Below are 24,128 nucleotides of genomic sequence, written 5' to 3'. Positions count from 1 at the left end.
GTTTATGGATGCACACGTGCACAACAATCCCCATATTGATTCCTCGGAAAGTTTAGACTTTAGGAAAAATTGAATAATGAAGGGGGAAAGGAAAAGAGATGATTGAGCTAGAACTTTATATTCTCTTTATGAAACTAGGACCGGATGAAAACAAAAAATCAATCCATAGTGTGGAATTGATTGATGACAATTTGGGGTTTAATACAACCTAAGCAAAATGGCGCCGTTGATTCAATCTTGACACGAAATGTCGCAAACCTCCACTGTCGCGCAGATCTGTCCGTTTTTATTCTGGTAAATAGAACTCTGGTTTTTATACACACATTCAATCAATTGGAGACCAAATGTTTAACTCATTTAACTTCCGTGCATTCAAACGATGGCATCGTTAAAATGGCGCAATGTTTTTAGGTGCTGACAGTTTTGTGGTGGTTCATGCAGAAAATACAGAGGCTGTCCCTGTTCTTTATGCTTCCCCCTGGGGAACACGGCTGTATAGTCATGTTTATATAGCCATGCCTGAAGGCTTCTCAAAAGGGGGGGAGCAAGAATATCTGTCCAATGGATGAATAGACTTCTAGAGGGCATTTTTCTAGTGTTTTGTACAGTCACAGTTTTAGAGAAAGGGCAGGAAAAGATTGATAGAAAGCAATTACACTCACAGCGCCAGTGGAAAAAAAAATACGATACAATTGTATACGTCTGTATATTTCCCCACTTTTATCAAAAGAATATTTTACCTTTGATATCTTTTCCCATTTGGCTTGTTGGGAGCGAATGAGAGCAACTCCATGAGGGATAGAAGTTCTGAAAGTGTCGTACACTGCTGTGATGAACTAATTCCAGCGGTCATCTGGATTCCACCGCAGTCAAGGACACAGCGGTGGACCAGCCATACGCCGCATTTAATATTTCGGATTAAAAGTCTCCATTTCATTTGGCTGCTTCATTATCTGGAACTGCTCGATTTGGCCCGACATTGGTCAGCGTGTGTCCTCATCTGTCAGCACCCAAGCTTACGTGGCTCCTTAAGTGCAGATCACGCCGTGTCGGCTTGGCAAAGTGAGACGTCGGCTCTGTCTCTCTGAGAGTTATGGCTTTGGACACCTTGGAAAATTAGAGTCAGGTACACTTACATATTGATGTCATGACCAAATAATAATTAAAATATTGCTTGTTGATAGATGATGTGATATTTTCATTTATTTCTAGTGGAAAGAAAAAAGAGGTCATGTGTTTGACAGAAGAGGTTCTCCCGTATTTCAGCTATGTTCATTTCTTGGTGGTTTTGGTGAGGGGGCGTTCAATGTGAGCCATCTGCTACGCGTGTGTGTCCAGTGAGCCGGATGGAGGGTGATCCCGTTGCCCACTGTGTGCTGCTAGTTGTTGCGCCAGGCTCAGTTGGGTTAGTGCTAAGGTTCCTCCCAATTCGGCCAACCTGAATGAAAGAAGAAGAAGAAAATAGACATGAAAAAAATAGCTGCCAATAATCGGTGGCATCGTGCCCCGCCCACTCCCCTTACCCTGCACTTGAAAACAAAATGTTTTTCTTTACATGGCGCACTACTTTAGTTGATGGTAAAACAGCAACGTTATACTGTTGGTTGATCATTTCAAATCGAAATCGAGTTTAGATCCCATGTATGGGTGGGTGTGCATGTGTCATCATTTGGCTTGAGCCACTGAGCCACGAGTTGTCTGACCCGGGCAGCAGCACAGAGGTTGGCTTTGTGCGGCCGTTTGTTGGCTTTCGGTCATTAGTTCACACAACTGCATGCGGTCGCACGCACGCACGCACGCACACGCACGGAAGGGATGAAAGCGAGACGGGAAATGCAGAGAACGATGAAAGGGATCAAATAGTGCTCAGACATACTGCTCAAGACAAAACAGATCATTTACACTTTGCTTAAGTACATCTTTTTCCAGTTAATTTAACTCCTACCCGCAGCGCCATCAGTCATCCAATCTTATCAGGATGTTCCCAAATTAACAGCAAAATGTGTCATTTTCTCCAGTTATTTCTTTTTCCTCTTGACGGGGCAGAGACTTAATGGCATTTTCTTATTAGCTACAGCCCAGTTAAGCCATAATGCGAGTGTGACAAGTCAAGCATGTCAAGCCAGTTTCTCTCTCGCTATCTCTCTCTGTGGCCATCTCCTTTTCTTTCTTTCAGTCACTCTCACGCCCACTCACACAAGAGTTCTGTCTCGGCATACAATCTTGGATCAAATCAGCTCAATCACATGAAGTCACAAGCTGACTATCTGCTCCCAAGCATGCTAACCCAGCACAACACACCACACCGCGTATTATTCCAAATTGAATGAATTCTCTGTGTATTTTCATATTTGCATCTCCAGATAAGGATTTTATTCAGAAGTATAACCATATTCTGTTAACAAAATTACTTGTTCTTCTTCTGACCGCAATCTTCAACCCCTGACAAAATTTACGGGCTCGTCGTTCTCAAAGGATGATCATTTAAATATTTAATTTATGCAGAACCCCCCCCCCCCTCAACTTTATTTATAGAGCACTTAAAAATAACAGCAGCATACAGGTGCTGTATATAAAATAAAAATCAGACATGGTTTACTGTACGATAAGCTTTTGCGTGACTCAAAGGCAATCTCATTCTTATTTAAATTGCCACAGTTATAAATTAATAAACCGGCTTCTTAACATTGTCTCGGTCTGCTTTTGCTCTCTCATTTTCTCTTCCATCCACTGCTGTTGTATTCTCTTTCCACTCGTAATCAATGACTCCGATTCCTCTCTTGATAACCGTTGAGTAATGTACAGTACGCGTGGAGGTATCGCGTAATGATCGTCGCTCCCCCATAATCATTCCCTCCAATTAAAGCGAGCGTTTTTTGTAGCTCTAAAAATCATTGACGACCATTTTACTAGTCCTTCTAGCACGCTCGTGCCATCTTTTTTTAAAGCTCATTGTTCTTGCATTTTTACCTCGCTTGTGACCTCACATAGCACTCACTCACCACTTTCGAATGCCAGCCGTAATTCGCCACTTTCAAGGGTTAATGAGGCACAATGAAGAGACCAGGCGAGAGGGAGCCTGAGAAAAATCTTTTTGAGAAGAGGAGATGAATAATGAAGATCAGATGAGTGGATACAAGATGGAATACTCGCATGATCCCAGCAAGGCCCTGGATGGCATTTTTCTGGATCATCTCCATCACACGTCACTGTTTTCATAGTATTTCTGTAGCATGTTGTGAAATGACATATTTTGTAATAGAAATAGAAATTTTATGTTTTACGTATTCTCACGTTTCATGTATTCAAATGTTAAAGAACATGAACATATCTGCTCTCAGCTAAATAACATAACCAAAACTAATGGTCAAATTTTAAGCAAGGTGTCCATCAGCCATATGAGACCCAACCGTTCCATTCTTAACAGTTGGAACGTGGTGTACTGGAGCAGCCGATTATAGAAAACAAGACATCTTAAAATGTGATTTCAACCGTCATTTGAATCTGGCGTGTCAACAAGACGTGGACGACAAGCCTGAGATTCACCTAGCATAAAATACCATTGGGCAAGTACCGATGCCAGTTATCTATAATGGTCTTATTTCAAGGTATTGGTACCTGCAACGGCTGACATTTTAAAATCAGAAACTAGAAATTACATGAATGCAAAATGATGTAATTGTCTGGAAAATTGTATTTGGTGCAGGTCTTGGTATCGCTGATTCAACCCGACGGCAAATTCAAAGAATACATATGTTCCCACTGGAATGTACAAAGATTCACAGTGGGAAAGTTGGACGCTAGCAATGTCCAGAGGGTCATGCGCACGTAGCACAGTAGGCCGAGATTACCTTTGGCCCGCGCACTCTCTACCTCCTCGATGTGCATACTTATTTCCTTGCAATTAAACCCAGCATCTCACCATGTATGCTTTTGGCTAAGGCTACCTTGGCTGCACACCTTCCATCAGCCCTTAACTAGCACATACTGAAATTACATGAAGCTTTTCGTCTCGGCACAAGATTTTAGTGGTACATTAGCATAGAGGTAGGACATAAGGGAACGCAAGATATTTAGATACTTGCTCACAGCTTCCTGAGCCTTCCAAATTTGGAGTGTAAATGATTGTAAATATGTTGCTATCGAATTAGTTAATCTAGCGTGAAGAATGCAAAGAGACAGAGACGCTTAGGGATGCAACAGGAGCAAGCGTTTCAGATTAGCCATTGCCACGCTAATAGATTTACAGTAGATCATTTTGATGAGATCTTCTGGGGTAAACTTGTCAGGATGATTACGCTCCTTTAGGAATACGTGCACATTTGTATACACCACTTTACACTCAAGTATTTTATGTATGAAATTAAAGCATAGTAGTTAAAGCTACAGATTACATGCTTACGGGTGGGATTGGTTTTGAATGTTTAACTGTGGCGTCATGTGGGCGACATCTGTTTAGGGACCATTGTATGTGAAAGCCACAGTGTTCTGAGCAGTTATGGTGCATGTGTGAAGGATATTACCCATGAGGTATGGTTCCCTCACATTCATCATTCCGCCATAGTGTAGTTGAGTCTCTTGCTGGTGAACTAATTACTCCGCCCCCCCCCCCCCCCCCCCTTCCCTTGGCCCCCCAATTGGAGAATACCTTAAAGCTACCTATAATTTAAATGCATAGCATACATTACTGTCGGTACTGGCTTCTACTTCTCCAGCATAATGTATATACTACTGCAATTATGAGAACCCCATACAATTTCCATCATACTGCGCTAAACTAAGCTAGGAGACGTTTGCCTTTTGCAGACTATTTCTTGGCAATACGCAAAAGTCATCACTAAAAGGCAACTATAGGGTAGCCTTGTGTCACGAATGTCCTCTTGGATTTGCGGTTTTGGAACTAAAAGTGGACTAATTATGTCCACCAGCTTAAGGCTTTATCACAGCATTAGTGGACCAAGGAAAAAAAAAGATCATGGCATTATTTGTGCATTAGTTGACTTTGTGGCGATGTGATTTTCACCCATTAAGCTGTTAGTAATTAAAAATGGCTCAGTCAATGTCACGCAAAGGGTGGTTTTTGTTTTCTCGTTCCCTTTTGGAACTTTCTTTTATCCTCTTTGCAACAGCAAATTTGTTAAATGATCGCTTTTATTTTTCAAATAAACATTCAATCATTCCCGTTTCAATGACTTTGATTTATTGACTCAAAAGCAACCACCTTCGTTGCAACTTCTTCTTTGGCTGTCCCTCATCACTTCTCGTGTCTTTGACCCAGAGCCTGTTTATGATTTTGATTTATAGACATGCATGTCTCCTTTCCTCTTGCTACGCACTTCCCCTGTGGAATTAGTCATTAGCTGACTGACTGAGCTGATTGCATCTATTCCCAAGACTAGCATTTGTGCATCATCTTTCTTCCTATTTTTTATGCCTGTCCCCATCTCACCACTTTACCCCTCCCTGCCTTCAGAGCATCTTACTCCCTTTTCTGCACATTCCAAGTTTTCTCCATATATCCTCCATAGCTTTAATTGCACGTCATCCTAAATTGGCGAACGCCAATTAAGCCATCGCTATTATATTTAATTGGTCATTTAGCTTGGCTTTCTCTGTGACTGCAAAGTCTCTCTGGAAATGGTTTTGCTGGCCTCCTGCAGCACATGTGGTCATTTCAGAAACAGTTTCCACCTCCCTGCAGGTTTAACAATGGCTCGGCCAACGACCGACGCTGCCAAGACCGAGGGGTGCTTTTGTGTGTGTGCGCGTGTCCCTATGTGTGTGGTGTGTTCGGGGGTAGAAACAAATGGTGGAAGAAGAGATATTCTCCTCTGTGTATCCTCAGTCACCTCGCCTTCCAACTATCGTCAAACCCCTCTCATTCACAGCTCCCCCCATCCATGTGTTGCTGGTGGATTAAGCTAATTAAAGCACTGCAAACAGCGTCCCAAGGGAAAGGCCAAACACACACACACGCACACACACACACACACACACACAAACACGCGTATATGTTCGTGGCCGCACACCCTCATTAATGACAGCAAGCATACAATGGAATAAACAGGGAGGAAACATGAGAACGGGCTTGCATTCATATCAACTAACGCGGAAAGCGTTGACTCGTTGGGTATAGCTTGTACATGTTAATAAACCTGGCCGCATTTCTTTTCCATGGAGACCATCTTAAATCTGCAACCCATCTGCAATATTGTGCGTGTTGCTCGGCTGTTCAAAGCAAATGCTCAGAGTGTGATTGCTCAGAGCTTCAGCCCAAGGCCTCTCAACTATGTGTTATCATCCATAAAAGCCTTGTGCTGCCAATTTGTGGGTCACTGGCAGTGAACTAGTGGCCTAGAAATAACACAAGACCCACTTTCTTCAAATTTGATACATGCTTTTATGTGTCCAATTTTGAGGAGTTACCACGCGTGCATTGCAGGTATATTTTTGTTACTATACTCGTCTCTGCATTTTCTAAATTCATAGCATGGCTTCAAAACATGCTATATCTGTAAAATGTGTTTTGTGCAACTACTAAAGTTCAAATATCATTATATATGAAGTCAACATTAAGTCACGTGACTTTGTTTTGTTATTTCTATGACTTGGGAGTTGACCAACGTCAAATAATTGACTGCATGTCACTTTCTGCGGTTTCACCGTGTACTACTATGTGGCGCCTATTAACACGATACAATACTGGGTTTCACACACACGTATGAATCATCGGTTTGTCATCAGCGCCAACAAGAAACGAGTGGAACAAATGGAAGAAATAACTACGGCCAGCAGGAAACATTTCATCCTGTCACATAGATGGACGGGAAGAGAGCAAACGCTGTGTCACTTAGACGCGATTCCTTCCGGATGTTTCCGCTTACAGGATATTGGCTGCGTCTCTGGAAACTTGCCCGCTTTCAGCAAAACCTATTGGATTACTGATAACCTTGGAATGGAGAGGACCAGCACAGATGGTGTGTATATGCACATCTAACATCGTCTGGAAAAAGACGAGCCCGTTGGTTTGGCCACTTCTGTTCTCACGTCGTTAAATAAACCCGGTTGGTGATTTAGTATTACATTTAAATAAGTAGGGGATATTAGACTTGCTCCTCTAGTCGCCTTTAAATTGTATTCGTCCCGATGCCGTGGTTTACGACAGTGTCACTGCACCTTGAGAGACCTTCTTCATTATTGCGGGGAAGACGTCAATGCGACCGAGCACGGCAAACACAAGTCGCACCCAAGCGCACACCCAGTAATAAGCCTCCAATAACACGGGGATCTTTACGCCAAGTTGCCTGAAAATCCCTCGTGGCGGGGCTTGCTCCTTAGTTGCTATGGCAACAGTAGTCAGGGCAGCCATAGATACAGATAGTGAGGAAGAGGAACGAGGAGAGAGAAAGAGCATTGATGTTTTGCGGTGCAAGGCAGAGGGATCCAAAACGTTACTGGGTTGAAGATAGTGCTAGAAGTAGACTTTCAGATGGGCTTGGAAGTAAGTGGGCTTGTAGGTCATGTTTACCCCGAAGTGCGCATGTGTGTGGATGGGGAGGGGGCTGCTAGCGAGCAGGAGACAGTACAGGGATGAAACTGCAGAGACGGCACACTTGCTCATTAAGTCCCTTGGCATGTTCGTTCAGTCTCCGTGTTTGTGTGCTGGCAGATGAGCATCGTCTTTGTGCTCATTCATGCGCGACGCAGTGGATCCAGTTCACCCTCTGCGCTTCTTTTGATCCCGCTTGTAATTACAGCCACAATACGGGCGTATGCATGAAAAGGCTCCCTATATGTTAATAGAATGTAAATGTTCGGTAACCGCTCAGATGCCGTTTGGTATCATTCACCGGTGACTGAGATTTTCCTGTGGGTGTGGATCTTACTGTAAAAATTTTTTTGAAAGCTGTCTCTCACTTGACTGCAAATCAATATATAGTATATGGTTATTGCGATCAAGCTGACAAACCATGGCCACTGGCAGAATGATGTGAAACGAATTACAGAAGCACAGTTGAAATCGCCTCTCCATATACAGTACAGAAGAGTACGGCGCCGGGGACTGGATGCACGGCAAACGGGCAGTTAGTGTCGGGACTCTGATGGAAAATCCATAGTTTCATTACAGACTCAGTGGTATGAATGTGGCTGCGAGGCGACCGAGGCTCCATCATGGGCCCTACGGGAGCCCAAATGGCTGCATTTAGCGATGCAGAGGAGGCACCGGGGTCAAGGCGGCCGCTGCCGCTGCTGCTGCTGCGGCGGCGAATGAAGTGTGTCCGAGTTTAGAAAAGAAGCCGCCGCATGAAGATCTTATGGTGGCCACTTTTTCAAAGGCTAGCTGTCACTAGGTACCAATCCTTTGGAGGCAATTGAAGACAGGTCATGTCAAAATAGTGTGACAGAACCCCCCCCCCCCCCCCCCCCCCCCCAAATAAATTTGATTTGCTCTACTGTACAATATTGTTTGTAACCAGGATCTTGGGTTGGGTTTTATTTCTTTCTCATTTATAGCAGCTACTTGATGACAGAGCACGCTATGCCGCATATCAGCTAGCATCTACACACACACAACATACACGCACACACTCGTTTAATGAGCATATTAAAGGCATAGAGCTATTAAGGGATGTTGAAATGGGCCTTAGGTGAGTTAATCTGCAGCAAGGTAGCTCTCAGGAGCTCCAGGCTGTTGTTTGCTCCTCTAGGTGATTAGAGTTTAGAGGCTGGCTTTAAGGGAAATTAGCTTTCGATTGGGCCTTCTGATAAAGAGGTGCGCTTGTAATCGTTAGCGACCCCGAGGACTACAGAGTAAAGATCAAATGAGACGTATTGTTCAAAGTAATGTGGATTGATTTGAAAATGTGGTTTATTTTGTCTTTAGGCCACACACTGCAAAGACGCTTTAAATAGTTGCAGTTGCCTCTCCACGTTGTCCATTTATTGGCAAACAACAAATAACTGCTTCCATTTAAATCTGGCCCGCTCGGTTATTTACTAAGTCTCTCGTCTACCAATTTGATCGTTAATTTAGTTCCCGGCCTTGATAGGTTTGCATGTTCGCATTATTGCTCATTTCGTAATAGTCCGTTTGGAATAAACCGTCAACTCCCGGCACTTGATTGATTGACTCTTGTATTTTTGTCACATTTGCGTGTTTCCCCATCCACCTAACCCGGTGGTTTCGTGTCAAAAATCAAAAGTACAGGCAGGGATTCATCGCTGAGCGGCATGGAGGATAAAATAGATGACACAACACACACACACACTTAATCAGACTGATTGCTGCTTTTGTTGCATCATTTCTCTAATGCATTGGTCCTACATCACTTTCTCCCTTGTGTGTGGCAATTCGAAAAACATTCTGGGGTCTCGGGAGAATCAGAAGCCGCAGGGGGCAAGTTCTGACGTGCAAACCTCACCTGTACACTATTTACACTTGTACACGTCAATTTCAGTTGTTTGTAGTCAAGGCTGCTTTAACATTGCTCTTACTAACATTACTACATTTTGGTTGCACATTTTGATTAGGTGCCTTTTAATCCATCATGAGTGAATGGCTGGACATATGAAGCATTTGCTTTGCAACAAGAACCCCCAAAAATCTTTTGCTGATTTAACTGACAAACATTCTACCATGTTCTCCTTAGTAGAGACATCCAAATGAGACAAAAACATTCACACGCAGATATATACACTGCGTCGACTTCGCTCCACCCCAGGGAAGAGTGATGAAGCCAGCAGCAATGAAAATTGGGTAAAATGTTCCGGAAAGTGGTTTTTCCCGCCGGGACTCATCCACTCCAGCTTTGGGTTAGAGCTCACTCAGCTGATAAAGAGACCTTTGTTGGAAAGAAAGGTAAAGGTAATGAGGTAAAGGCAGAGTGATGGAGTGCTAGGATTTGTCGAAGCATATTTATTACATTGCTAAGTCGTGTCTTTTCAACTTTGCTATACAATAAATCCCCTTGTAAAAAATATTGAATCGGAATTATTTCTATCCTCCATTGACAGCGTTTATTACAACAATTACAGAATTAAATAAATCACATTCATCCAAGTGGTGGTTTGAGTTAAACCAGTGAAAAAGCAGCCAAATTCCCGTCATCGTTTAATTGAAAAATAGCATCACATGCCTTTCTTGTGAGCGCTATTCAACTTTACCTCCGTTTGAACTCTGGGGCGTGCAGTTTTCTCTGGCATAAGCCGTCACTCCCACCTTGTCCGTTGCGGGGGGCGGATTGTACTGGATTCGATTTATTGCCTTCCCTGAACTGTATGTGAATGTGTGTGTCACTTTGTGTGTGTTAGCCCAGCGAGGCTGGACAGTGAAGCATTTCCAGTCCACAAATGGGCCATGAAAAACCTACAGGTTGCACCATCTGTGTTCTGAATGGAGCGGTATTGTCAGTAAAGACTTTGTGCCTCGGCCAATAGCAATTTGAGCAAGCACACAAACAGTCGGTCGATTTATGCGGAGGCTGACTCAACAAACTTGGCATGGCAACACCTTGAGGATAGCAGAGAGGAAGTCAATGTGAATATGATCTTTAGTTTTGCAGGAAATGACACAGTCCAGGAAGAGAGACACAATAAGAGTGAGTGGATGTGTTTTCGAAAGAGCCGCTTGTAAATACTTGCAGCCCTGTCCAATTGTGAAGGATGGAAAGAAAACAGTGTTTGCCAAGATGCTGTGGCTTGGCAAATCAACAAACATTATCAGCGGGATTTCATGCAAAATAAGAGAGTTTGTTTTAGTATCTAAAATGTGTTGCTTGGATGCTGCATATATCAGGCACTTATCTTAACAGCCTGGCAGACACCGCACCATTAGACATATTTACATTTACTCCCTCCCTCCTTGTTACCTCTTCCTTGTGCCGGGGGGAAATATTTTTTCTCCTTTTATTTAATGCAAAGAGCTTGAAACTATAATATAAGTCGAATTGAAATTTTTAATTGTATCAGAATCCAAATTCTGTGCGTTTGTGTTTTGCATCTATTTATAAGTGAATGGTTCCTGTGTTTGTTTGTGTATGAGTCAGGAAGCAGGCAAACGGGAAACTGTCAAAGAGCCATTCATGCGCTTGTTGGGTGCGTTGTCCAGGTTTTGTTTTCAACCAATTCGAACCAATTTACTGTTTGGTTACCACGGTGGCAAGTTCATATTCACAAGAGGTTCCATTTACCCTCTAGCATGTAGCAACAAAAATTCCAGTAACTTGTATTCTTTAGTTGGCTTCAAATCAGATCAGTAGAAACTTGTCAGTAATCAATGCGTTTATGTGGACCTGTCTAATTACAAGTACGTCTTAATCAAGCCTTATTGTTTTGATTGCATCTTGGTGTCATTCTGTGAGCTCCCCATGTGCGTGTGAGAGAAAGTAATCCAGGATAAAGGATTTCCTTTAGCCTTCTATATGGACAATTTCCCAGACTCATACACACTTCCTGTTTCTTTCTGAAAAACAGTGGGAAAGAAACGATAGGAAGTGACAAGGTTGGGTAAGATTGTGTGTGTGTGTGTGCTGGATGCAACGTCAGAATAAGTAGCACTTCTATAAAAAGCTGTCTTGTGACAATCAAGCACACTCAGCTGACTGTCTGGAAACTTTACCATGCATTCCTTTCAGCTCACCACATTTGATTCATGCCAAGCCTTTTCCTGATTTTAGCTTTTTTTTTTTTTTAAGTGTATGGGGAAGGCTGACGTAGGTCATCGGGCTTTTGCTCTATTTTGGAGGTAGTGAGAAAACGGGCTCGAAAGCAAACGGCCATGGAAGCACACACCACACACACAGACACACACACCTACCTGAACTCATTTACACAAGGGTTCTTCTCTTACATATTGATGGTGGTGCTCGGTACGCTGTTGCACGTGCCGTTTTATATTAAGTCATTCATTATACGGCGGACCCTACAACACAAGTTGTTAATCCCCAAAGGGAATCATGCTAAGTGAATTAATTTGTTCTAGACTCAAACCATCTCCAGTCGTAAATCATTTATTCACTGTTCAATTTTTTAAGTAACCTCATAACATTTCTTACTGTCATCAAAACACTGTGTAAGAACACCAAACGAAATTAAAATAAAGTAAAAATCAAAACACTTGTGGAGTTAATTCTTAAGATGTTCACTAAAGTTAGTCGCGATGGTTCAAACTCCCAAGTTTGATTTTACTTTCATGGCGTGATCTCAAAACTCTTGATTGAATTCCAAATTGTAGGAAATGAAACCAGAGGGGTCCCTACTGTTTTCATTACGTAACATTCGACCATTTTCTTTAAGTAATAGCAACAGTAAAGTTCCACAAACATTTTTTTGCTGCTGTCATGTTTATATGAAGGTTATATAAACAACATAAAGTATTTATCCTGTCTCGCTTTCTTTCAGTTGAAGTCAATGCTGTGATTTCACCCTGTTCCATTGCTGAAGCGAAAATAACGACCAATCATCTTTATGTGCTTTCATTGAATTTGAGAGTTTTACGATTATTTGCTTCAGACTATCCTGGTTTCCCTTCCTCTTGCTGTCCCCCATTCTTATCTTTCTGCATACCTCTTTTATGTCCTCCCTCATGTTGCTCTTATGTGAATTACTGAAGCCAGTTCGCCGCTCACATTTACCGCGTTTAGTTTTTGTGACTTCCTGTACATGGAACATAAAACTATTCAAATGTTATCGGTGTATGTGTTTGACTTTATCCCTCCCAAAACGTTCAACACAATTACACAACAGTTGAGTATGTCCCTTTGTGGGGGGACGAGCATTATTAAAAATCAAGGTTCGGAAGCAGTCGCATCCGGGTGTTCCAGGCTTGGTCCCCGCTGATTCAATCATTGCCAGATTTGTTCATGCTAATTGCACGCATGCTGGCCAGCCCTGGATGACATCATGCGCCTACATACAGGCAAGTCGGTTACAGCTTCTTATTGTCATAATCTGGCAAGGCTCTGGCAAATGTGGGCGAGCTGGATCATTTGATTCGTCTCCTGAACCCATCCACATTCCTCTCCAGAGACCACAGCAATTGGTCGGACACCATTGTGTTTCCATGGCTACGGTCCAAAGCAGAGGCGGGGAATCTGTCACCACCTGGACATACCAGCTGCTCATGCACTTCTGTTGTGGCATGACAGGAATATGTGTGTGTTTGTGTGGCACCCCCAGTGAGAGCCGAGGATTGTCAATGGCATTCAATGAACATCCTTGGCCTAAATCTATCCCAATCCTTGCACTCGTCGACCTCTCGGTTACGCAAGGTGATGTCGTCCAGTTGTGTAGTATTTATAGATGTGTTTTCGAACAGCACAGCAAGTTTACGACCCACAGAAAGGGGAACTGTTTGTTGTTGCCCATGTACCTTGTCTCAGACACTTAAAATGTGCAAACCTCATTATTTTTACAGACTACCTACTTTTTAATTCTTGTTTGACATTTAGAATTTAGTGTGAAATTCCACACAATCTGTCTTTCTTGTGCACCATCATGATTTGTGTGCGTGTGTATACTGGGTGGAGATCCAATCATTCTTCCGACCCAATTCCTCTCATTCCATTCCGTTGTCTGTTTAACAGATGAAGTCTTGATTGCTGCAATCTGTGGTGGTGCGTTCATAAAAGTTCAAGTCGATTGAAAGTGCAATGCAGAGCTGTGATCAAGACGAATTTTGCTTCGATGCATTCCATGGGATTTTGATCCTTGTTAGTTTTGCTTCACTACCTTTATTTGCCAAGTGTCGTTCTGCTGAAAATCAGCTTGCTGACCTTGCAGGGCACAACCATTCACATTTGCACCATCGCTGGGTGGGAACTGAATCCCCACGCTGTCCACACAGAAGTCCAACAAATGTGTCACTACACCACCAGTGACTATGCTGTGTTCCGAAATGGAAAAGTACTGACATTTCTACCAAGCAGCAAATGAACGCTTAAACAATCCACAAAAAGACAGATTGGTCGTTTCTCAATCTAAATAATGCAAAGTGCGTTAAAGTGAACCGGCCAAGTACATTTTTCTCAAAATTTATTGTAGGACGTTGTCTCTTTGTCACTCCCCCATAACACTGTGATAGCAGCACAAAATCTTGGGATGTATTCCCTGACAAGTCTTCACAAGTATCCAACCCATGCATCTTTGGTTTAAGTTAGCAAAAAAAGAACAACATCCGGGTCTCCTGTGGGTTCTTGGTTTATTGGTACTTTCGATTGGAACCGTACTTAGACCGCAACATTTCAAGAGACCCCAACAACGTAAGAACAGACAAGAACGGCCAATTGAGAAAGATTTGGGCTTGACTAGCACAGCCCCTGACGGAAATGATGAAAAGGTTTGTCTCCATACTTTTAGTGTGGCTGTTTGTCCCAGTCTTTCGTTCACAGCTCATTCTTTTTTTCTTTCCTCCCCTCGTCTGTCTTTTGATTCAGCCAGGCTTGTTGTATTATTGGACCGTGGCCAAGACTGCCACCATGAACCATTACAGAACACAGTATGACTTGTGAGGGAGGAATGAGATGTAAAAATGTAAAACTGGGACTATTCTGAATTAACCACGCGTGGAAATGAAGTCAGTGAATGAACATGTATTTAAAGGTGTTGCTACATTGCTCCAAGTTTTATTTCCTGTCTGTGGCCACATTGCTGTGCTTGTTTTCCCTCCCGTTCGTTAGCTTCAAACTATTTCAAGCACAAGGCCTCAGATCCAAGCCAGGGACTTTCCTTTACCTCACCGTGGGCTGAACAAATCACGAGTTCAGACTACACATAGTTTTCTCGGACTTTAGAAATGGACGGTGGGTATTTTACTGACAGAACATCCTGTAAACCAACCATTGCGTGCCGAGCAGCCTGGACAGTAATGGACAACAGAATGTTACGTCACAGTTCCTGGTCTATGGTCCTACTAACACTTTGTTTACGTCTTCCATTACTCTTTTCACTGATGATGTCATAGAAATGTCAAAACAGAACACAGCTTACTTCTTCCATGACGATGGTACAACTATTGAAGAAGGCATATTTTAGTCAAACTAAAAGAAATAAGGTGCTAGATTTTTTACTTTTTTTTCGTCCACATTCCAAGTTCATTTCGAGTAATGCCCAACAGATATCTCAGCATATTTCCACCCAGACTATCCATCTCCCTGTCCAGATTTGGAGCATCCATAACTCTAACCTTATCCATCAGGACGTTTCTGTCCAACTCACAGCAGAAGGCCTTACATTCAGCCCCACGCCAAGAAAAACAGTTCTGCCTGACAGAGAAGCACAAATACGGTCTGGCTGTTAAGCAAACAGCACGGACCCCACCAGATGTACAAATCACATACCGCATCACCATTTGACACAACACTAAGACACAGGTCATGGTGTTTTTGACTCCAACCCAATGTTAATTCTTCCCCAGGCCCCTCTGAAATGTGAAGCTGACACAACACATGCACGCGGACCTCCGTATCCTCCTCTGGTGATTGCCATGCCGATACCCGTTACCCTTGAAACATATGGCGTGCTTTGTTTGTATACTGGATCGCTGTCTACCTCCACTGTGAAATGTAGACTAACACAGACGCAGAGTTGTTGAGCTAACAGATAGTCGTCGGATTGCATTTAAGAGCACGCGTGTCAGGAATGTGCCTCCCCTTCTCGACTAGTAACCAGCAACAACACACACATACACATGGAATTGTACACGTATCACATGTCCTGTATGGAAATCTCATAATTTCTGTCAGTGGTAAAAATTCAGCAGGACTGTCTGGCTTTTGTTTAAATGACAGCTCATCTTAATTATTGGATTTATCACAATTTTCTGACATTTTAAGATGAATGCCAAGGAAAAGACACAGGTCGCGTTTGAATGGAGAGGTTAATCATGCGTGTAAGAAACACATTTGAAAAAGTCTTCAAACAGTCTCACACTCTCGAAGTAAACACACACACACACGTTCGGAGCCAATAACTACCAGCCCTCCACTGCTGTAAATTCCTCCAAACCACACCATGAAGCTGATTTTAAACACCATCTGTATTTCTTTACAGACAGACGTTATTTGTGCCCGTGTATGTGTAACGTGTGTGTTCCTGTTTCATTAAATTATCTCATCTCGTACTTACCAAGATTGTCGTTGTTCCCGCTGTAATTCTTAACATTGTCAACTCATGACTCCGCCAATTTTGTACCCAACGCCCACTGTCAAATTAGTTTCTCCCAGTCACAAACTCTGTTTTCATTTTTCTGCCATGTGTGTTTGTGGTTTTGGTAGGAGCTGAGTGAGGATTTAAACTTTTTTTTTTTTTGCTTGCAAGGCGGAAAAAAAAGAAAACGCTGTTGAAAGAAAAGGCAGCAGTGCAAAATACTTGAGGATTTAATGCTTGAATGAGTGTTGAAGTATTGATAAAGAGCAATGTAAAAAAAGGTGTTGAAAATCTCATGTTAGCTGTTGAACAGTGAAGTGGAGTGAAACAAATGTAAAGAAAGATTCAGAAAAAAAGGAATTTGAATCCAGGAGTGGTTTATGCTGAGGTTTAGTTTTGGCCTTACTCCCTCTTGTGTTCCATCCAAATGCAAACAACTTCAAAGAAACACATGCTCACTCAATAATAGTCAAAATCATTCATACATGCTGAATTGGTGTCTTCTTTTTGTCCTGAAAATGTTACAGTGAAGAAGTAGTGCCATTCGATTCGATTCCCGATGGTACAGCAGAGGATATGAGACAGTGTTCTTGTCATTTTACAATATGAATTAACTTGGAAGTACCGGACATGTGGGCTTTCATTTAATAACATACCCCTCCAATAAAAGAAACAATCGATACATAGCTCTGTTTTAAAGGGGAACGATTCAATTCGGTTCACTTTAATACACTCCCATCTTTTAAATCAAAACTGATTTTCTGTTTTAAATTAGTTTTCTACTACATGTCTGAAAACGTTGGTAAAACTATGTTTAAATTCATCTGAGAGATTAGTTGCTTCAGATGGGTGGCTAGTGGGTGACTACTTGCGGAAATCTTTTTTTTTGTTTTTATCATCTCAATGTATTTTCCTATTTTCCTGAGTCAAGTCAAAAAAGAAGAAAATATCTTACGTAGATTTTAACTACCGTAAAATTCCTCACCGTAAATTTGGGTTCTTCTCAAGAAAGATGCAAATCACTCATCACCCTCTCTCCCTTTCTCTAAAAGATGCTATTAGAGGCACCAGTGGCCATGTAATCACTCTGGCTTTCCCACAGGAACACATACACGCACCTACCTCGGTAATTACCGCTGAAGATGAGGTCCATAATCAGTGTAATCCCAGAGAATTGAGGATTTAGTCAGTGAATGGTGGGTCAAGTGATGCTGCGTGGTGCACCATCAGTTGTGGGATGTTGTTTGTTTTATGTTCTTAATGCCTTCTAGTTATTAATTGATTTAACGCCGCTTGCTCAATTGGGTATAAGCATCCTGTCTAACGCAGTTTGGAGACACACACTCGGCGCAAACACCCTCACTGCTGCACACCTCGCCGCGCTCTCCATGTACGGTGTTTTTTACGCTCTGCAGATCTCTCATGATCCACCGACGAGAGCATCTGGCCCTTGAAATCAACTTGCTTCTCATTCTTTGTCGTTACTTCCCACTTGCCAGTGTCTGATAAAACTAGCATCTTATTAGCATAGGTCAGTATTTCATCAGAGCTCAACTCCACTTTAAACTTGCACCGTAATCATATTCTTATTGCTGGATAAATAGAAAAGATGGCCTATAAATTTATGCATGCAATATCCTGTACATTGATATTCGCTCAGCAGTTGTTAATGTAATGTTGTTTCAGTTGACATATTCCATAAGGGAATTTGTGCTCCGCCTCCCAGCAAGAGAAGATCTTTCCTCATTTGAATGGCAACGCTAAAAAGGTTCAGTTGGGACGCTCAATCTCATTTTATTGTATATGATAATGTTGTGGTGCAATTTCTTCCAACGTTTGCGAGACGGCAGATAAAATCAAGCATAGTGAGACGCCATAAGATGCGCGTGTGTGTCTACGCATGTAATTCCTCGCAGATGATTGAGTTAGTGTGATATAGTGCTGGCTGGAAGATGAAATGCCTCCGCCATGCTGTGTGTATAGTCACTCGCTGAGCTCACTTTATCTGACAACTACTAGCTAAAGACGCTTAATTTGAACGGGAAGACGAAGGAATGGGGAAAAACAGGTAGTGATACTTGAGAGACAAATGAGGGGAGAGAGAGTGTGTGCAGCAGTGATGATAAATTAATGACAAGATTCGTAAGGCTGGATTTACTCTGCAGGTCTTCTGGAGGAGCCCCTGTTCAAATGTAGTACTATTTATGTTGTTTGTCAACAATTTGCAGCAACACATGGAAGTTCCGTCCGTCCGTCCGTCCGTCCGTCCGTCCGTCCATCCATCCATCCATCCATCCATCCATCCATCCATCCATCCATCCATCCATCCATCCATCCATCCATCCATCCATCCATCCATCCATCCATCCATCCATCCATCCATCCATCCATCCATTTTCTACCATTTATCTGGGTCGGGTCACGGGGGCAGCAATTTCAGCAGGGAAGCCCAGACTTCCTTCTCCCCAGCCACTTTGTCCGGCAAAAGGTCACAGTCTCGCACATGAATAAGTACAGTGCAGATTGGCAGGTGAAGATCCAAGCCTGTCAGTCCGAGTCGGCACGACAAGTAAACAAGAGACGACAAAGGGATTCAAGTCACCCTTTTGGAATTGTTATCAATGGCTTAATGGTTGTGAAATTTGTCAGAAAGTAGCTGCTTCGGTGTTAACAAGGGCTGTTCAAACTGTGTTGCGTTTGTCTCCTGTTAATTGAGTTTTGTTATGTGACTTTTACAAGCTGAGCCATGATTGGTTGTTTTATGCTTGCGCATATGCGATGTCATTTTCAGTCGACAGCAAGTGGCGAAATGGCCGCCTCTAAGATGGATAAAAACAAGTGGATTACGCTGATTAACCTTTACTACGCAAACACAATATTAATCAGAATACCGTTTTTGGACTAGTAGACTATGTTGTAATATTTTTGAGGGATGTTGACTTACCCTTTGATATTTAGCAATAGAAATTAAATGGTGGCGCGTAAAGATCATGGTTGCCAGATCTTAAAATACCCTCAGGCAGAGACTGTTATGATAGCTGTCACACTAACATTCCACAGTGTGTTCTTGTGTGTTTTATATGTGGATACACACCACCTCCATCATTTGTCTGTCATGACGCTGTTGAAAGAAAGGTCGCGTGGTCCGGCTGACCCACATATGGTGCTAGTTTACCCTCAGTTAATCCAAGTTGGCTGTATATGTTATAAAAATGTGTCCGTGGGGTGTGTGCGATGAGGGATTTGTCCGAAAGATGTGGAAGGTTGAGCACTCACGCGTGATGCTCCATCTGCCCTCATCTTTTCACCATTAGGGCATAAGCACACAAGCCGGCAGAATCGTCAAATAAACACCCTTCCAATTATTGAGGGCATCAATTATGTGTTTGACCTTAACTGCACAGACAATGATGGAAAAGCTGCGCTTGCTCATGCTGCGTTTTGAAAGTGATATTTGTTTGTATTGCGTCTTGCTCTGCCCAAGTCCAAGCTCGCAATGCGATAGGACGTGACTGATTTAAGAAAAGATGGACACGAAGCTATCATTAAGCGGTGAGGTAGTGCAACGTGGTGTCTATTCATTAGGATTTGTGTGGAATAACCTTGTGGAATAGATCGGCGACAATGATAGCAAGCAAGAATCAATGGTAGAAAATGCATGTGCAATACAGCCTTGAGAGGGAGGGGGAAAAAAAACCTTAATGGCCGTGCACAATACTATCTTGACAATTGCGCAACATAAATAATACACACATGTCCTTCATTGTGTATGAGCAAAGTGTGAAAAGTAATTCAATATCACAGCGTATTTTACAGTATGTACAGGTCAATAACCTGTTTGGACTTTTAAATATCTCATATAATGAAAGCAGTAAAAATCTTGTCCAGGGTCAAATTGTGTTGCATCAATATTTCTGCCTGATTCTGGCTCGATAAAGTTTGTAAAATATAATTTACCATAGAACTGGGAAAGCTTTCAAGTTGGGATTGACCTTAGAAAAAATGGTATGGGTGAGGACCTGGTTTTAAGTGTTTCCATCCATTGTTACCTCTTTCATCCTTCTCGTGGCTCCGAACAGCACAGGTCCTTTAGAACCCTGACACATTCCCTTTCTCTGTCCATCACGCTCTTTCTGCTTTCCTTTCTTCCCCTTTGTTCTGTTCAGGGCCAAACTGAATTCCCCTCTCCGCAAAAAAAAAAAAAAAAAAAAAAAACACACTCTCATACATGCGGGGCCTCCTGCACATCAAAGTCAGGAATGTGAGGCCTTCCGCAATTATACGGGGCCAGACGTGCTTATGTCACGTTTAAGGTGTTAAATGTGTGCATGGGTACATTTATACCGAGCAAAATATGCTTTATGTTCATCCGCATTTTCCAGATCGGTTTTAAAATGTCACAGCCGTTCCCTGATCGACATGCAAAGGTTAAAGGTAACGATGCGTTGAAGATGTTCAGCAGACCTGGAACACCTGGACCCTTTTATTCCGTGTTGTTCTACGCGAGGCTAATTTATGGCCTTTGAGAATTTCACAGTTATTTATTTCCATCCCTTTTTTTAGTTCTCTTCACTTGTTTAGAATTATGGAGATTTTGATTTTTAACTGATTCGGAAATTCCCGGCCCCTATTTGTTTCCTCCGAGCATATCTCGAGTTTCATTTCCACTCGGTCCATCACTTGTCACTGCCGCCAGTGACAGGCATCATTCTCATCCTTTTCATGCTACTGTCTTATCAGCCAGCTCTTTCGCTGTCATGGCCCGGCCGCCCCATCACTAGCTTCCTATCACCGGTGTCTATCTCAGCCAAGCAGGCCTTGTGGCAAGATATCTTGGCACTGGGTGCGTTAGTGGGAATAAGGAAGGTTGGAGGAAAAAATCCGGAGGTCAAATGGCCACATTGCTTCTTGGTCATGTGGCCAATCTCACAATCACACCAAGCAGTAAATCCCGACTGGTGTTATCGGAATTCAGTGACCAGCGCAGGAGAAATTAATTCCGTTTATGATCAGGTTTTGCCTGTGCCTCGGATTGGACTGTCTTCGGTTTTGGAGGTTTCATTATCATAAAATGGCAAAAAAAAAAAGGGCTCCACCCAAATGCTTCTATTGTATGAGTCTGCGAAAGCATCCATCAAGTATTTACTGGAAAGCTTAGCAATGAAGAGGAGACAATGACTGAGTAGCACAGTCTCTGGACGTTGCATTGATTTCTTGACTTGATAAACATGCAAAGCCACATCATGAATACGCCTTCAATTTCGACACGCTAAAAGAAGAGACGCTTGTAGATTGATGGGGCAGACGTGTCGATTTTTAAGGCTCCACACAGTCATATTTTATTCTTTTCTATTAAGTTTGGCTGCCTTCTGGTAAACCGGTTAATAGATTATGTTGCTTTTATCTCTTGTGCCGTTGGACTCAAACAATGTGTCCAATTCCTTCATCCGTCCATCCATCCATCACTGTGTCCATCCCCATGGATTATGTCGTCAGTAGTACACTTAAGTCTTCTTAGTGATGGTGTTCTCCTGCTGGTTTCAATATTTTCAGCTTTGGCTGTGCTCCCTTTTGGATAAATGGATATGAAACAATTTATTACTTCCTTTCACGGGTCGACTACCTTCAATTGCTTCCATTTTTGTTTTTCTTATACATTTCTCACTTTCCACAGTTGTGTTTTCACTGCATACAATATCCCTCCTGAGAGCGAAGGTTGAATGAAACAACAGCAGTAGGCAAAGGAGCAATTTGTCCGATGGTAAACTGGCACGCAAATATTCGCTGTCATTTCGATGTCGATGGAAATCTTTGGGTTGACGGTCACACGATGCGCTAATGAGAGAAGCCCACTGACAAGCTCGTCCACCCCAGCGTGTCATTTGTTGTTTTTTCTCATTTCTTCCTATCTCTTTAAAAATGATATTGTTATTCATTTCTGGTCCAGATAGGATCCATAACGCATTCCTTGTTTACTACTCCATTATCTTGATAATATTGTCTTTATTTCCGCTTATCGCCAGTGCTTTATCTCTTTTTTTGGTTGGGCTCCTTGTCTTGCGGAAATAATAGGACGCCCGTCTGTTCGTTTGTAAACAAATTATTTAATATTTATATTGAGTTTTCCATCCACTATATTTCTGAGTCCATTTGCATCCTGAGATATTTTCTACGGTGTGCATATCCAGCAATAACTGTCTAATATGTTTATTTCTAATCATGCTTTATCTTCTATATCAGAGCGAGCCTATTTGTCTGCGTGTCTTTGTATACATTTTCCGACTACTCATTGCCTGCTGTCCCTTTCTTGTCATTGTGAGCTGATAGCAGAGCGACTCGACAATAACGGAGATGCTACTTGCCCCCCCCCCCCCCTCCCCACCTCCGTCCCTCGCCACTGCTTTGTGATTTTCATTTGCTGCTGAGATGACTTTGGCTCACAGCCATCCCAGCCAGACAATCTTCCATCCTCTCTCTGCTCCATTACTGTTCACGTCTTGTTGAACTGTTCAGCAAAGATCACAAAGACACTTAGACCTGCAAGGCGCCACACAACGGTCATCCCTTTTTTCCACATCAAGATTATTAAAGAGATTAGCGTGATTCTTTCTGAGCAATGTATACTATTTCCCGCTTTGTTTGATTTCATTTGCTTGGGAGATGTGTTGTTTCTTTGAAAGGTCAAGTAGTTTGCCTTTCCATTTATCTACTTGTGTAATCAAGTCTTCATAACTATAATCAGTAGCAATAGAATCAACACACACTATTGGCAAAGGCTTGCAATTAGGCCGATTTACTATGTCGAGCAGCCACTTTTCAATCAATTGTCAGATTGGATGGTTGCAGCGCCAGCGAGATGGATAAATAGCTCCTTGTGAATACGTGTTGCATTATTGACATTGTAGAATCTGAGTTATGAGCTACAGTTTTCAGATGGAAGGAACATTTGTCTAATATCTAAAGGGCATTGTTGTGCTTATATGCACTCTTAATATGGAAGAAGGAAATTAAAATGATCCCCCCACCCCCCAAAATAAAATCGCACCATGATTTATTTTGCATAATTTGTTGCATTGTCTGTGTTCCTCTTTTTAGATCTTGGTGAACTCTGTGAGTCCAAACCGTCCATCAGTACTCTATGAAAAGGTGACTTTAAGTGAAGGAGGAAGTCCCATGCTGAGAGACATGCTCTTCAGCCCAGACCAGCAGTACCTCTACACACTGACTGACAGACAGGTGAGTTTGTCCTTCATGTCTGTTTAAAAAAAAAAAATCAAAACAAAAAACAAACAAATAATAACAATCCGAGAAGATTTACACCAATTAGAAAAAATGTCTGTACGTCATTCTAAGGTTAAGCCATGTCCAGTTTTCTTGATTATGACTTTTATTTTTTGCATGCTTCTAGTACACGATATTATTTTTATGGACATTAACGCCTGCCTACATGCAGATGTAACACTTTCTTTCCTTCGGACCATTATGAACAGATAACCCCTAGCCCCATTAAACATACACTTCAAGCAATTTTAATGCTACCCATAGGATCACCTCCCAGCTATATGGACCACACGAGCCAGCATGACCTCTAATAATGAACATGTACGCACACACAGACATACAGAGGGTGAGTGGTGCTGTGCTGTGTGTGTCTACACACCTATGGTCATTACCAGCCCCACCGCTGATGTCGACTCTGATGGTAGGACTCAAAGAGCAATAAGACTGGGGATTGGAAGGGGGGGGCGGGGGTGCAGGCGGAGGCGAGCGTGTCACAGCTCTGTCGCTCCCCAGGCCCAGCTGCTCCCCTCATTTGTCTGTCTCATTAGCGCGCAGTGAGTGAAGGAAGCAGAGCCGGTGCTTGCATGATGCAAAGATGGCCTTTTTTAATAGATCTAAAGCGGCTGTCTGATTAAAACGGCCGAGATATATGTGTGATGTTTGCTTTTATGGAAGGTGTTGGAGACTTGGCAAATCTCCTCTGT

General features: G+C 42.5%; 1 protein-coding gene across 3 annotated transcripts in view; it reads left to right on the top strand.

Moving 5' to 3' along the window:
• Positions 1-24,128, top strand: part of LOC133162098 (plexin-A1-like) — a 115,816-nt gene that overhangs the window by 32,466 nt on the left and 59,222 nt on the right. For all 3 annotated transcript variants that reach the window (XM_061291040.1, XM_061291038.1, XM_061291039.1), the window contains one exon: positions 23,239-23,379. In XM_061291040.1, the coding sequence (XP_061147024.1) occupies positions 23,239-23,379 (141 nt within the window). The remainder of the gene's footprint in view (positions 1-23,238; positions 23,380-24,128) is intronic.

Source organism: Syngnathus typhle, linkage group LG11 (assembly GCF_033458585.1).
Source record: "Syngnathus typhle isolate RoL2023-S1 ecotype Sweden linkage group LG11, RoL_Styp_1.0, whole genome shotgun sequence".
NCBI lineage: Eukaryota > Metazoa > Chordata > Actinopteri > Syngnathiformes > Syngnathidae > Syngnathus > Syngnathus typhle.
Note: the sequence above shows the minus strand (reverse complement) of the source record. Positions and strands in the feature narration are given on the sequence as shown.